Source organism: Anser cygnoides, chromosome 5 (genome assembly GCF_040182565.1).
Source record: "Anser cygnoides isolate HZ-2024a breed goose chromosome 5, Taihu_goose_T2T_genome, whole genome shotgun sequence".
In the NCBI taxonomy this organism is placed as follows: Eukaryota; Metazoa; Chordata; class Aves; order Anseriformes; family Anatidae; genus Anser; species Anser cygnoides.
The window spans coordinates 1,898,277-1,912,399 of record NC_089877.1 but is presented as its reverse complement, the minus strand read 5'-3'; the positions used below and the strand labels follow the sequence as shown (position 1 = coordinate 1,912,399).

The 14,123-nt window shown below is 40.0% G+C and overlaps 1 protein-coding gene across 3 annotated transcripts in view; it reads right to left on the bottom strand.

The window, feature by feature from the left end:
* The window catches only part of GALNT18 (polypeptide N-acetylgalactosaminyltransferase 18), a 258,553-nt gene that overhangs the window by 218,268 nt on the left and 26,162 nt on the right, over positions 1-14,123 (bottom strand). Inside the window, exons 1-2 of one of the 3 annotated variants that reach the window (XM_013189125.3) lie at positions 13,208-13,487; positions 12,802-13,067 (exon numbers count right to left, since the gene is read on the bottom strand). In XM_013189125.3, the coding sequence (XP_013044579.1) occupies positions 12,802-13,036 (235 nt within the window). In that variant the 5' untranslated portion in view covers positions 13,037-13,067; positions 13,208-13,487. Of the gene's footprint in view, positions 1-12,801; positions 13,068-13,207; positions 13,488-14,123 lie in introns of those variants that run through there. The other 2 variants (XM_048070109.2, XM_048070117.2) reach the window with 2 other exon arrangements.

Sequence of the window (14,123 nt, the reverse complement as noted above, 5' to 3'; positions counted from 1 at the left end):
TTTTGCTGTGTCCCAGTTTTTCAGCCACCTGCAATCAGAATTCAGTTTAGCTGATAAAAAGCAAACGTGCTGCAGTACAAACCAGGAAGTTGCAGTCTTACTTACTAGAAGAATGAATAGTTCCTTTTCTGCATAGGAGTTCTTTTCAAGAAGCTTAGAAAGGACACCAGGACACAATTAAATCAGCTCACTGAGCACAAGAATTGACAATGCCAGTTTTCCTGTGGACTTGCCTCTATGCCTGTGAGCTCCTTTGAAGATTTCCCAATGTCTAGGAAATAAATGACTGGGGGCACATTCTGATGGCTAGTATTAATAAATGCAACTCTTCAACTGGCACAAGGAGAGAACTTAATAGCCTCCATCATCTGTGGGGAAAACCATATGGATATAATTATTTCTAAGATTTTTAACTTCTGATACCCAGCAACTTGTCTATTAGGTTCCAAAGTTTCTAGAAAAGTAGACTGCTGAACGGAACACTGTTTTCTTATTAATTCAGATTCAGAAGTAAAAGATGGAAACTTGGTTACTAAACCAATCAGGTAATTGTTTTTTTCCTTTTAATGTCAATATTCCTAGTAATGATTTGAAGCCATTATATCATAACCAAATTTTATTGCGTGAATTCCTCAGAGTTTTGTATTAGTTTGCCTTTTACCTATAGTTCTCTTAATAGGACATGGCATGGCAGTATAGTATAATTACAACTTTCAAATCTGAGATTAAAAGATTGTATCTAAAGTCTGGTAAATCTAGCTTAGCTGAGTTTAGTGAAATGCAAAAAAGCAAAAAAGCAGTCATTATGCCTTTCATTGGGACAAAGGCGTTTTAGTTTATCTTTCATTTTTGGAGCTGCTAATGTGCTAATGCAGGTTCTAACAAAAACACGGCTTGACATGAGCTATCCTGAAAACAGATATCCCACAGAGTCCTGTGAAAAGTTGCGTGGCCAAAGCAGCATGCTCAGGTCTTGATTTTCCTAAATGTAAATATTGGGATTGATACTTTCATTTGACCGCTTAAGGAAAGTATAAGACTTCCACTTGTGAAGTCTGAACAGAATAACAAGTAATTGTAAATGTGCAGGTTTCTTCCAGCAGGGACTTCTGCTCCCAGTGTTACTTGCATTGTCTGACATCACTGAGAGTTCCAAACACGCTGCATAAAAGGATGGATTGTGCCAACAACATTAAAGGTATGCCAGACTTGTCTGTTTACCTCAAGGGGGCTAATTCCCGTCACACTGCTTTCTCTGTTCTCTGGTGTAAACCAGGAATGACACAAGCACTGTATTTATACAGGTGTGCAGTTCAGAACCTCCCTGCTAGAAGGAGCTTTGGTTTACCTTCCTTCCCAAGAAGCAACAGAAACTCGTGGTTTATCACGTTTAAATTCAAATCTTGAGAAAATTATAAAGCAACATACACTTCACATATTGAAGAAGTACAACTTCATAAAATTGCCCTTTTTTCTTTTTTCTTTTTTTTTTTTTGGTTGTTTTGTTTTTATTTTAAAGACATGACCACTTATTCCAGTGAAGCAAGCAGGATTTCTCGAGTTTAAAATAAACTCAGTGAAAAGGGTATGTTTTCCACCTTGCATTGAATTGGCCCTTGTAGGTAAATTGCTTGAATAAGCTCTGCTTGTTGGATGATAATTGAATGAGCTTGGGGAATTTTGACAGTTCCAGGTGCCTGGGAGTTAGGAGAAAATAACATCTGTTCTCATCAAACAGCAGAAAGGCAAATTACAAGTCACTCTTAATAAATCTGGAGCATGAACATTAAATAAAGAGTAAAAGAGATACATTAAAAATATTTTTTTTTTAAGTAAAAATATATTATTTTTATTAACTTAATTTAGGAAAGATATGCTCCTACATCTTACTTTGTCTTTTTTTTTTTTTTTTTTTTGTGCCATACTTGCTCTGTCATAGCTTGCCATTGTGGCTAAAATTCTTACATTTGTCTGCACCATGTTCATTGTCAAAACACCCGGACAGTTATGCAGCTACACACTGACACATGCAAGAACAGCCTGGCTTGCTAGATGCCTAAGCACAAGTTTTAAAAATAGACACAAGGCAGAAAGCGCACTTCTAAGTATTTGCCATTGCCTGTAATTTGACACAGTATTTTATATAACCCATGTAATAATTACATTATCTTTTATACTTGAGGATACTTTGATTCTTTCATCCCATCCTCTTCTTTGTGCTTCAGACCCAGTTGCTTACATGGTGATACGAGAAAAGTAACTCCATAGATATGAGACAAGCAAGACTTGCTCTTCTTGAACCAACCTGGCCCCTGGATACGCAGGGCAGAATTCTGGGACACCAGAAGAAAAGGACAGGGGAAATGAATAGAATATTAAAAAAAAAAAAAAAAAAGAAGTTCTGCACAGATCATCCCTCCCACCTTCAAGCCTCACAATACTTCAGATGAATGAATTACTGCATTACTGTGGCATGGCAATGATAGCAATTTATGTAAGCCAAGCAGAGGAAAGAATTTAGAGCAAGAACTTCAAGTGCATTCATGCTAAGAACTCAGTCCAGGGACCCTCTGTTATGTGGAAATAATGTAATACACACACAAACACAAAAAAAGGAAAATTAATCTTTAACAACAGCTTAAGGTTTTTATTATATGGAAAAATGTTTAAAAAGAATAGCCCCTACTAGGATTTGCACGTTTTCACTTTTGTATGAAGACTTTGTATCTTTTTAGTAGCAAAAAGGCTGCAAACACACAGTACCCGTGTAGACAGCTTTACAGTTTAAAGTTTGTCTTAACTAGAGAGTCAAAACTTTAATTCAATTGCTGAAGATGCAGATATTTAGATTTGTCTTCCAATGAATCTGTGGAAACACACGGTATAGATACAGAGTAAGGCTTCCTTCCTGTACCTTCCTCTCCCAAGACAGCTAGACAACCTTTTGAAAACTTAGATGGCATTCCTATCTGGCAAATCCACCCACAAAAGCTAGGTTAAATGTACAAGCTCTTTGTCTTAACCTAGCATACCTCCTATTTGTGTCCCACACCTGCAACATGCTGACAGTTCTTATTCATGGGAGCATATTTCCTAGCTTCAGCGCAGCCAATCACAGCCTAAAAGCTGTCCAACACAAAGATAATAACAAAGTGTAATGAAAAAAATTACACTCAATTGAGATCATGCCACTTTTATATTTACCACCTCATTATATTAACCAGTGTGGGGCAGGGGGGGAGGCGTTACTCTAGCCTATGCTTCAGTCCACAGAGCTACTGACTGTGATCAGTATTTCGCCACTGGTTGCCACACAAAGAATATTTTGGGCTAAATGGCTGATTATCCATCAATTCCTGTACAACTGATACAGGTGCTAGACACAGAGCCACATGTGGCAGAGTTTGTAATGAAACTTTCACACTATATTGGCTGGACCCTGCGTGCTTTTTTTGTGGAGGTCAATGTCTCTTTCTCCAAGTTACTAAGAGTTACCAGTATTTGTCCAGGTACTGCAAATTTTTGCAAGACTGTAGCAGAAGCTTTTATTTCCCTCTTCATTTCAGAAGACAAACAAAAATACTCTTTGAAATATATTTAGACTGAACTCTGTTGTTTTTTTTTAATGTTAATTTTCAGGAATGTTGCCAATCTGTTTTTAGCAGATGGTTTGCTATTTAATGACTCTAGGCAAGGCAGAAAAGCTTTAATCAATAGAATCAAAAGAAATGCAGAGAAATTACATGCAATTTTACAAAAATCAAAGGCATTTCCTACATATTGTCAAGCAGACAAAAACATATTGACATGTTGTTACTGCAAGCAGCCAAGGAATTGTTTCACACATTACAACTACCTTAAATTTCCTTTTACGTGTTTTCAAGTCTCCAGGCTTCCTCACAACAAGGAGTTTTCCTCTTTCATAAATTTAAAAATTCTCCACCACTAGCTTATTTCTTAATTATGAGAATAGAATCTAGGGCTGAAGGATTAAAAATTTACTCTCAAGAGCTACAATTTGCAACATAGAAAGCTCTACCTTCGCTTCCTTCTTGAAATAAGAAATCAATGTCATGGCTCCCCACTCAGTCCATGACCCGGTATTCTACCTTCTCCTACAGCAGTCAATCATCCTGAAACAGGTCTCCACTAATAAGTAGTGAAACGTGCAGGGTTCACTCTATCCATCAGCTAATTTCTCAGTTACTGCAGAGAGCATTAACAACTGAAAACCCAACCTAACACACTTCAGGCAATACCTGTCATTTGCATTCACAGACTATAGGAGTCTGTTCATGTTGCCACCATACTGAGATATTATGCAAACATGCTGTCACTTGGTCTAATCAAGTTCTTGCTTCAGTGCCTCTATCATCATCCATGAACTCTTCGATGTCAGCCCAAATCAGGCAATGGTGAAGATCCTTCCTACCTTTAAGACAGGGTATATGGATCATCAGTATAGTGATTACAAACACCTCCTCCACTCCCCACGTATTTATATATAGAGATATAATATATAGAATATATCATATAGATTAAATATTTGTATATACACCTCCACATCCTCTTGCATATTTTTTTTTCTCAAATGAAATTAAGAGGAATAGAATGAACACTATAAAGGTGCTTTTTATAACTACTTTCATGTAAAAAAAAAGCTGTGCTGATGAACTCATTTATGTTGATAGAATTCTCTTTATATGAAATATAACAATAAATCAGTGAAATGGAAATGCTTCTATACCAAAAGCATTCCTGTTACACAGCCTGCATTTACGGAAAAGTAAGCTGCAAGTGGGAATGATCTATCCAAACGTAAGTCTTCGGTCACCATTTTGCTACTGCTTTTTTCTGGCCTTGCTTCTTTAAGTACATCAATTCAAAAGTTTTCCTGGCATTTTATGCAGCTTTATACATCTCTTTGGAACTTCTGTTGTTGTTGGGTTTGCTTATTTGGTGTGTGTGTGTTTATAATGTTTAATAATTTGAAATTCATTTTAAACTTGAGAGCTTTACAACCACAATAAAATATCAGTTAAAGACAAGCTTAAAATCTGTTACATTCCAGTTTAATATGTCATAATCAGTTATGGCTGACGTTCTAATGTCACAGAGTGCTAACTTTGCTGCCTCTTTAAAGAGGAGGACATCAAAACAACAATACCTGATTGTAACATGGGAGATGAATAAGGATACTATTTTCATGTAAATATCATGTAAATATTTTCATGTAAATTTTCATGTAAATATCTTGCTTATGAATTTCTGAATATATGCAATCTGAGTATTTCTTATTTCATTACAGAAACTACACATGCTTAAGATTAAATAGTCTGTTTTAAAATACCAGCATAAATTAGATCTAATGGATTTAAGACTTGTATTTCGGAATGCTAGATTTCAGTTTAATTAATGCAAGAAAATATTTATAATAATCTCCTAAATGCTAAACTGGTTTTCAAAGCAACAAGAAAGTAAAATGCTTTCAGAACTGAACCAGAAATGGTGCACTGTTTCTTCCCGCTCCACAGAAATTCAATATGCCTTGCTTCATCAGCTTCAATAACACTAGTGGAAACTATTGAGTTTCCACTTAATAACTGTAGTTCCACATTAACTAAAACGGCATAAAACATTCACAGAATCTTTCATATCCTTTAGCTTTTTCTATACTTCTCTCCTCCTGGACCCTCCTCACCGTTACACATGAAGTAAACGCATTTACTAGTAAGAAATACCATAGAAATTACAGCATACTACTCCCCCACCCTTCATTTAAGCTGCTTAAAATATTCTTGTTAGCACAAGTAGAAGAGGGAAATGCTGTTATTGTAATCACGTGCTGTGTGATCATGCAATATACAGCTGCTAAATTGCAAATACCTCAGAGAAACAGAACAGAACAAACAGAACAAACAGAACACAACAAACAGAACACAACAAACAGAAAAAAGTGATTTTAAAAATGATGCTGTGCTCTGTTTCGCAAGTCCTATTTATTCTGTGCACATGGAAATCCTGAAAGGCGTTTTCTCTAACCATAACCTTATTGCAATGATAATCCTGTAATGGATAGGTACAGATTCACTGGGTCTGCTGCGCTGGAAAAGTTTATCTGTCAGTTTTTCTTTTACCTACAGCATGCCAAAGTTTCTTGCAAAGCCTGTGGCAAGTCATGACTTGATGCAGAAAGAAAAGCTTCAAAGGAACGTGAATCCACCATGAAAGTGGGGACTGATAATTCACTGCATTAGTTGGATGATTCATGAAACAGATCTGTATGTAGATCCAGATTTTAGACAGGCAAGTAACAGAGCTGTTTTCCCAGACTAAAAAAAAATCTATACTATCTCCCTAAAGTGAAGGCTAGAATTGCCATTTATCTACAAATATTATCTATATTATCTATGAAAAAATAGAAATACTATCTCTGTTCTTACATTGTCCAGAAGACTGCTTATAGAAATCCTCTTTTCTCAGAGATCACCTGTGGATTTTCCTTTTATTAGAACTGTCAAACACTCACATTTTAAATAAGGGTTTTGATTTGGAGGGGAAAAAAAACCAAAACTATAAGATTTCCATTCCCTCTCCCACATTATTTGAGACCACAAATTTCCAAAAGATCCAAGCAGACAATTATGCAATTATGTGGTATTTTAGATGTGCTAATTATAACTTGCATGTTGAGAGAGGTATTTACCTCATACTTCAGAGCTCATGTCAGTCTCAATATCAATCAGGCCCAGACCTATGGTGGGAGAGCAGATGTGGGTACCACCCAGTACTGCCGTGGTTGCTTTCAGCAGGATTTGCACACTCTCTCTAAGCTGTTACTACTGGGACAAGGGAAGACCTTTTGTCCAATTCATCCAAGCAACTCTAGCAGACAGGCAAACCTGCTACCAACAATGCATATAAATTTGGCCATACTAGTTCCTATGGCCATCTCCTCTGCCCAGCTTCCGCTGATCTTTCCATAGAGACTAGGATCTCTTCAAGGCAACTGTTCCACTACATATTTGTGCACAGTGATGGTTGCAAGACAGCTGGGATTTCAGCTATCTGCCACGGTGCTATTGTGCTCAACATGCACAATGAACTAAAAAAAAAAAAAAAAGTAACTATCACACCATTCACATTATATAAACCTTATTAATTAATTAATACTGCAATCTAGCTGATATCACCATAAGGAAAAAATAATAATAATTAACAACTGTAATCAAGAAAGGAATTACTCAATCACTAGTAATAAAATGCAGCTACTTTATTAAAAGTGAGCCTAGACCTCCTCGGTTTTGGCTACTGTGTCCTAACCATGGCAAAACAAATCCTTGGTGCAAGAATCACCAAGAAAGAATACCCTTAATTGCCTTCTAATTATATTAAGAGCACAAAAAAAATAGCTTCAGTAATACTAATAACAAATTATCAAGTTGCAGTTATACTGATCAACGTAATTAAGTCTTCAGTAGATGGTCCTTGAACTACCTGTACATCCAGCAAGCCTCGAAAATTTACAACATTTTGAATCAGACTTCTAACTGAAAACACTATTAAAGTTTTCTTTAGTACAGCCATTCCTAAGCATGGAAGAACATGAAAATTAAATTCAAATTAATCTGCACTGACATGCAGCAATCTAGAATGACTTGAGAAGTCACAGCCTAAAGAGAAAAAATAACGGGATTAATCCTGCATGTCTCACATATCCAAGTAGTTCATTCTCTTGCAATTAGTTACATTGGGACAGTAGGTCTCCTTGCTTGTTTATATACTTGTGAATACAGGGTGCTCTGTAGTGGAGCAAGAGCTGTGTTCCCAAGGCTACTGTCTGCTGCTGATTTGTTTCTCAGAATAAATATACTGCAGTGAGTGCCAAATATACCTAACTGCCTTTGTGCTTGAAGGAAATAGGCTGGGGGAATTTTAAAACTAACAATTCCCAAAAGGAAACCACCACAGGAGTAAGAGACGTGGTGGAGTCTGGCAAATCCAAATAAGTCCGACTGTATAAATCCATGCAGGTAGCCAGGCTGCAAAGGACAGCTATCACAAACAGATATTTACATACTACATTCTTTCTTCATGTTTGAGATCAGTAAATAAATAAAAGGTAGGTATCAAGTATAGGATTTACTTATCCAAACTTGTAGATGGCTAAAATAAAGAGTCTGGGTTGACATGGTTCCCAAGTTCAAAATACCCAATTTGTGAAAGTAATTCATTCCATCCTAATACCTGTCCAAGACACAGGGAATGAGTCACACTGGAGATCACAAAAGGGTGATTAGATATCCAGCTATGGGATAGCTAACAACAGCTGAAGTAAACCCACAGAGCAAATCCTTCTAAGCAGCAGGTTGAGAGATAACACATGAAAATTTCCCAAATAAGTCTACAGAGTGCTTGACATGTCATTTATTTACGCCAACAGATGCTGCAGCATGCAAAAATGAGGGATAAAATTCCTAGTACAAAACAGATGTCTTAGTAACCATCTATTGGTCTTAGATAAGAATTCAACTGCTCCAGAAATAAACTGTGTATTTGCAACTTTAACTTGGATCTACTGTACATATTAATTGTATGCAATTAATCAATTCTGTTTAAGTTCCTGTTAGGTGGCAAAAATGTAACTTCATTTCACAGATTTCATAGACCAGAATTTTTCAAAATAATGCTAGGATGCAAATATCTTCTGATTAAAACTACAAAGTTGAAAAAGATAAAATGACACTGCATAATATGACAAATAGCAGAGCGTGTATGTCACGTCGTAAGGGATCCCTGCTTAACCATAGCATAGCTTTCCAAGAAAAATGTTCAGCTTATCATCTCTGCAGTCTAGCTTTAGGCTGTCGCAAAATAAATTGCTACCTTATTGATAGTGTTGTGCCTCTTGTCGTTGTTACAGACTAAGTATCTGATCAAGAGCATCCTGCTCACATGATCTTCCAACCACACACACACAACTTAGGGCAATTCTTTAGTGACAGAGCCAACGCATGATGCATTATTAAGATGAATGATGTGTTCTGATCTGTCTGATGCACTCTCATATTGATTTTATTAAAATTAGTCTTTGGAGTTTTATTTAGCCAGTATGTTCCTTGTGAACTTGACAGAACATACTGTTTTCAAATAAAATTAAGAAAAAAATATTTTGAACCTTATGTTGGAAAGACAGACATTTTATTTAATACAATATTTATTAACTTTAGTTCTTTATAGCATTCTCTCTGGTAATAAAACTCAAGAGTAATAGATGATACATTTGCCACACTCCTTTGTTAGACACAAAAAAGACTCCACTTTGCATAAAACTATTCATATGGTCTTCTCCTTATTTTCCTTCACAAAGGTGCACACACAAATCATCTCAATAACCACCCTATCTTGTTTACAAACTGCACAGGAACTGGAAACAAAGTTTCTCTGAGTGGCCTGCTTGCTAGAATAAAACCTATGACTCCTACTAAAGCTATGGGAAAAAAGTATTTAAGTACTAACCTTGTAGAATTCAGATGAAGCTAACACAATCAATACAACACACTGCCATAGAAAGGTATACAGGTCATCATCAGTGTAAAATGGTAAGGATAAGTAAAAAAGGTGAGGTGATTTGAAACAAAACCATCTCATAAATGGGTGGACCACAAGCCAAGAATTCATGATTCCTGGGCTTAAGCTCAAGTTCCAGCCTCATGCTGCTGTTCCACAAAGTACTTCTGTCTGTGGTCCACATCGCCTGTCTAGACTGTAATGCTGCCAATCCTGCCCACCATGGAAGTCTGCGTCAGATGCACAATACCTGCGTAGCGTGTCCATAGGCTAACACAAAATATCATAAGAAAGGAAAGAAGAAAGAGAAGTACCATAAAGGTAGAGCAGAATCCACTGGCAGCACATGCTCTTACCTCATTTCTAGCACCTGTAAATTATGTGCAGAGCAATGGTTATCCTCCAACATGTGGATAAGTTGGGATACACAGAAGTATAGGATATGCAGTATAGCAGGTACATAATTGTGCATTCCAACTTTCCTATTCTTGGCCAATACCACTACCAATATTTCCTTTTCCACACTGTTCTTTCTGAAAAGAAGGCATGCATACTTTCATTCTCTCAGAATTTCTTTTACCTCTTTTCAATCTAACACTTTTCTTGCCTTGAAAATGTCTTTGTAAAAGTTCATACTTCAAAAAGTGATTTTTTTTTAAATGAAGGCACCTCTTATTCCTTCTCATTTCCACCATATTTGATATAATATTGCAAGATAGCAATTTATATGCTAAAGGAATTCCCTGATGGCACCTAATTAAACAATTCAATCAGAAAACAAATCAAAATGAAATACTAGAGTAACCCCATGTGTAAAATGCTGCAGTTAGAGCTTTCTGGTATTCTCAGGGTATCCTGTGGAATGCCACTCTATTACCCTTGCTAATTTTGTGCCTGTTCAGCACTGCAGAACATCTGAGTTATTGACACCTTTCTCCAGCATAAAAAAGGAGTAGCTCAAGCAAAAACTTTACAGCAAACTACAGATAGTTATTATCTAGTCCAGCTATTCGGCAGCTGGTTTATTCAATTTATGGTAATGAAACCCAAACTTTTAACTTCTTAAAGCTGACCTTCAAACTGATAAGCTTGAAGCTAACCCAAACCCCAGTCAAGCTTGGAGTATTCCTTCCAATGACTTCTGTGAGTTCTGCAACATGACCCAGAAGTCATAACATCTCACAGTACTAAAGCAAGATCCGATTAAAATAACATTCTGCAATCTCTGCCACAGAAATTCCTTGTGAAACTCAGTTACTATGATTTGGAAAGTACAAGTACAGAAAATCCATTTAGGGATGACAATCTGCAATTATTTAATTTTTTTATTATTATTATTTTTAAAAGTGGTTTCAGTAAGGTGTGAGAACTTTGTAAACTTTCCTTCTCCCCCCCCCCCCCCCCAAAAAAAATATATATTCTAGCACTTATTACCAAACCGTTTGCTTATTTTTAGAAGATTCTCTTCAACTTTCATATGAATGTTATTTAAGGAAAATATTTTCTGGTTTGGTTTTTGTATAGTCACAAGTTGTCACAAATTAGTTGTATGCTTTAATCCATGCAAATCCATCCCTTTCTCTATGACTCTGAGAAGAATCACTGTCCAAAGTAACAAGCCAATCTGGTCACTATTACTTTCCTTGAAAAGAAGACTATCAGAACTTCGCACCTACAAAACTGAAGGAGGTATGCTCTAGCCCTATTTGGATGAATTTCCTGTATCTAACTCTTAATAGCATCTTTTGAAAAACAGCTGCCTTCATACATGCTTCCACAGTGCACTCCACTGGCACACAGAAAAAAATATATATTTTCTTTTTAAATTCCTTTTCAGTAGTCAGGAAAAAACTCAAGGACTGCATGAGAGAAGTTAAAACTTGCAGAAGCTGCTGTAACTCATCCTCCAAAACAAAACAAGGAGAGGGAAAAAAAAAAAAAAAAAAAGTATTTTACTAATTTACCCAAGCTGACAAGACTATCTGACAAATGGAGGTACATGCAATCTGGACAGTGATGTGTCACATATTAAGAAATGAAGCCACAGGAAAGCAACTGTGCTTTAATAGTGCTGCGAACTTGTGAGCATTGCTAAGCGGGGGAAGCCCAATTCGTAAAGGATTAACCACCCTGCCCACTCCACCCCTCTTTAGACTGCCAGAAGAGCAGTTGGCCAAAGCTGCCTGGAAGGAGGGGACCTTTGGTGCGCTGGTGATAGGCATGCTTTGCTCTGCCTTTGCAGATTTAGGAGAAACTAGAACTCGGATTTGAACCTTCAGTACAGGTTATGCGGAAGCGGAAAAAGATGGTCCCTCTAGAGCTCTCATTTACCCACCACCCTCCTTACTATCCAACCCACATAGCAGACAGAGGGAGTGACTGTATGACACCACACAGATGTTGAAAATATAAAGGAAGATGCTAGTTAGAGATCACCCACCAAAGTAAAGACATGCAAAATCCCAGTCCCCCCAGAAATACTCATGTTCTTCCCCACTACTTGCCCACTTCAACCCTTCTCCCAGAGCTCCCATTAAGAGGAGATCGAATTAAAAAGGTACTACACAAATGAGACTGTCCCAGTTAAAATCCCAAGTGGCTCCCGGCACTACAGCAGCACTAAGGGAAAACCTTGAGCACACCCGGACGCACACACTCTCCACACGGACTAGCAGAGTCAGGCTTAGAAGGGAAGGAGAACAAGAATTCCCCTCGCGGCAACCCATTTTGGCAAAGGCAAGTAACAAATACGAAACAATGACGAGCACAACAAGATGAGAAGAGGCTCTCCTGCCCTTCGCGCCGAGCCCTCCCCCCGGGACCCCGCATAAGCGAGACACGGGCACGCTCAGGGCTGAGGTCAGCTTTACTACAACGCCGAGCCGAGCCCAGCCCGGAGCCCTCCTCGCTCCACCGGGCACAGCAGCCCCGAAGCCCCCGTCGGGTGGAGGCGACTTCCCGCCAGCGGCCGACCGGGGCGCAGGGAGAGTGTGCGGGGCAGGTCCCCCCGACGCTCCCGTCGGCAGGGGACATCACCGGGAGGGGACCACCAGGGACCCCCCCCACACGCACCGGGCGCTTCCGGGCTGAGGAGCGGCTCTGCTCCGATCGCGACACGAATGTCACTCACACACACACACACAGCCCAAACGCGGCGAGAGGGGATGGAGGGTGGAACACGGAAAGCGGCGGGTGGGTGAGGGGGAAAGCAAGCGGGGGGGAAGGTGGTACCTTGTATGTGCTGCTTGATGACATTTTCCAAATGGTCCAGCCTTTCTATAATCCTTAAAGTGTCCCCTTTGTCTTCCTCTAACTTTTTTTCCGAGATCGGCTCCTGCACTTTCACATAAACACTGGCAATGTAGTTGGTGACCCAGCCCACGTACAGCAGGCAGATGATGTTAGTCATTCCACTCAAAATCACGCAAGTGGACACTAAAGTTTTGGTTTTCCTGGTGCACACCATCCTGAGATCGCTCCATATAGCTCCAAAAATCCTGCGATCCAGAAAACAAAAATAAACCGCGATGAAAATAAATCCTTTCCCCCCCTCCCCGAAACGGAGACCACTCAGAAGTCAGTAAATTTCCATGCAAAAAGTTCTCTAATCCACAGAATAGAAATATTTGTCGCCTACCTAGAAGGAGAGGTGGGGGTGGGGAGGGTTGATAATTAGAATCCTGGATTTTACATTCAAATAGCTGAAACTTTGCGATAGCAGTGGCGACTGCAGCCCGCAAGGCGTGCCAACCGGCGGGCTGCCCGCTGCTTTTAGGCACCGGTTCCCGCCCCGGGCATCACTGCCGCGAGCAGCCCAGCGGCCGAATGTTGCAAACTTTGTTCCCTCCGCCGCCGCCGCTTCCCATCGCAGCCGGCCTCAGCTCCACAATCAGCGCTGGGAAGCGGCTCGCCGGAGAGTGGGGCTCGCTCGGCCGCGGATTGACAGCCCCCGCCTCCAATAAGGAGCCCGCTCTGGCGCGGAGGTTGCTGCCATCACCGTATGGCCGACGGGGGCCCAGCGGGGCGGGGTTACGGCGGGGCCCACCTGCTGCCGCGCGCACACGGCCACACACACACACACACACACACACACAGACACACACACACACACACACACACACACACACACACGCTAGGGCCAGTCCGCCGTGCTGCAAACTCGGGAGGGAAGGCGGGGCCGGTGCCTCCGTGCTGTGTCTGTATCTGGCCGCAAAGGGAGGTAGCCGGCAGCCCCCGTTGGCTGCTAGGTGAACGCGCCACTGCGTGCCTGGCGGGAGCAGTCGCGTTCATGAACAGAGATGCTCGCACCAAGTCATCCATTTGCCTGGAGGGGGTGAAACCGGCGAAATTCCTTTGGCTCATCTGAGCTCCGTAGCTCCAGCTACCCAGCGACCAGCCACTATTAGAGTAGGTGTTTGTCTTGGACACCGTTTGTGTCTGGTTCCCCCCGTCCGGGGGGGTTGTTATTAACAGCTGCTGGTTGCTTGCATCCACACCAACAAGCCTCATAACCATCCATCCCCGCACGCTGCATTACTCCAGACTATGTTATA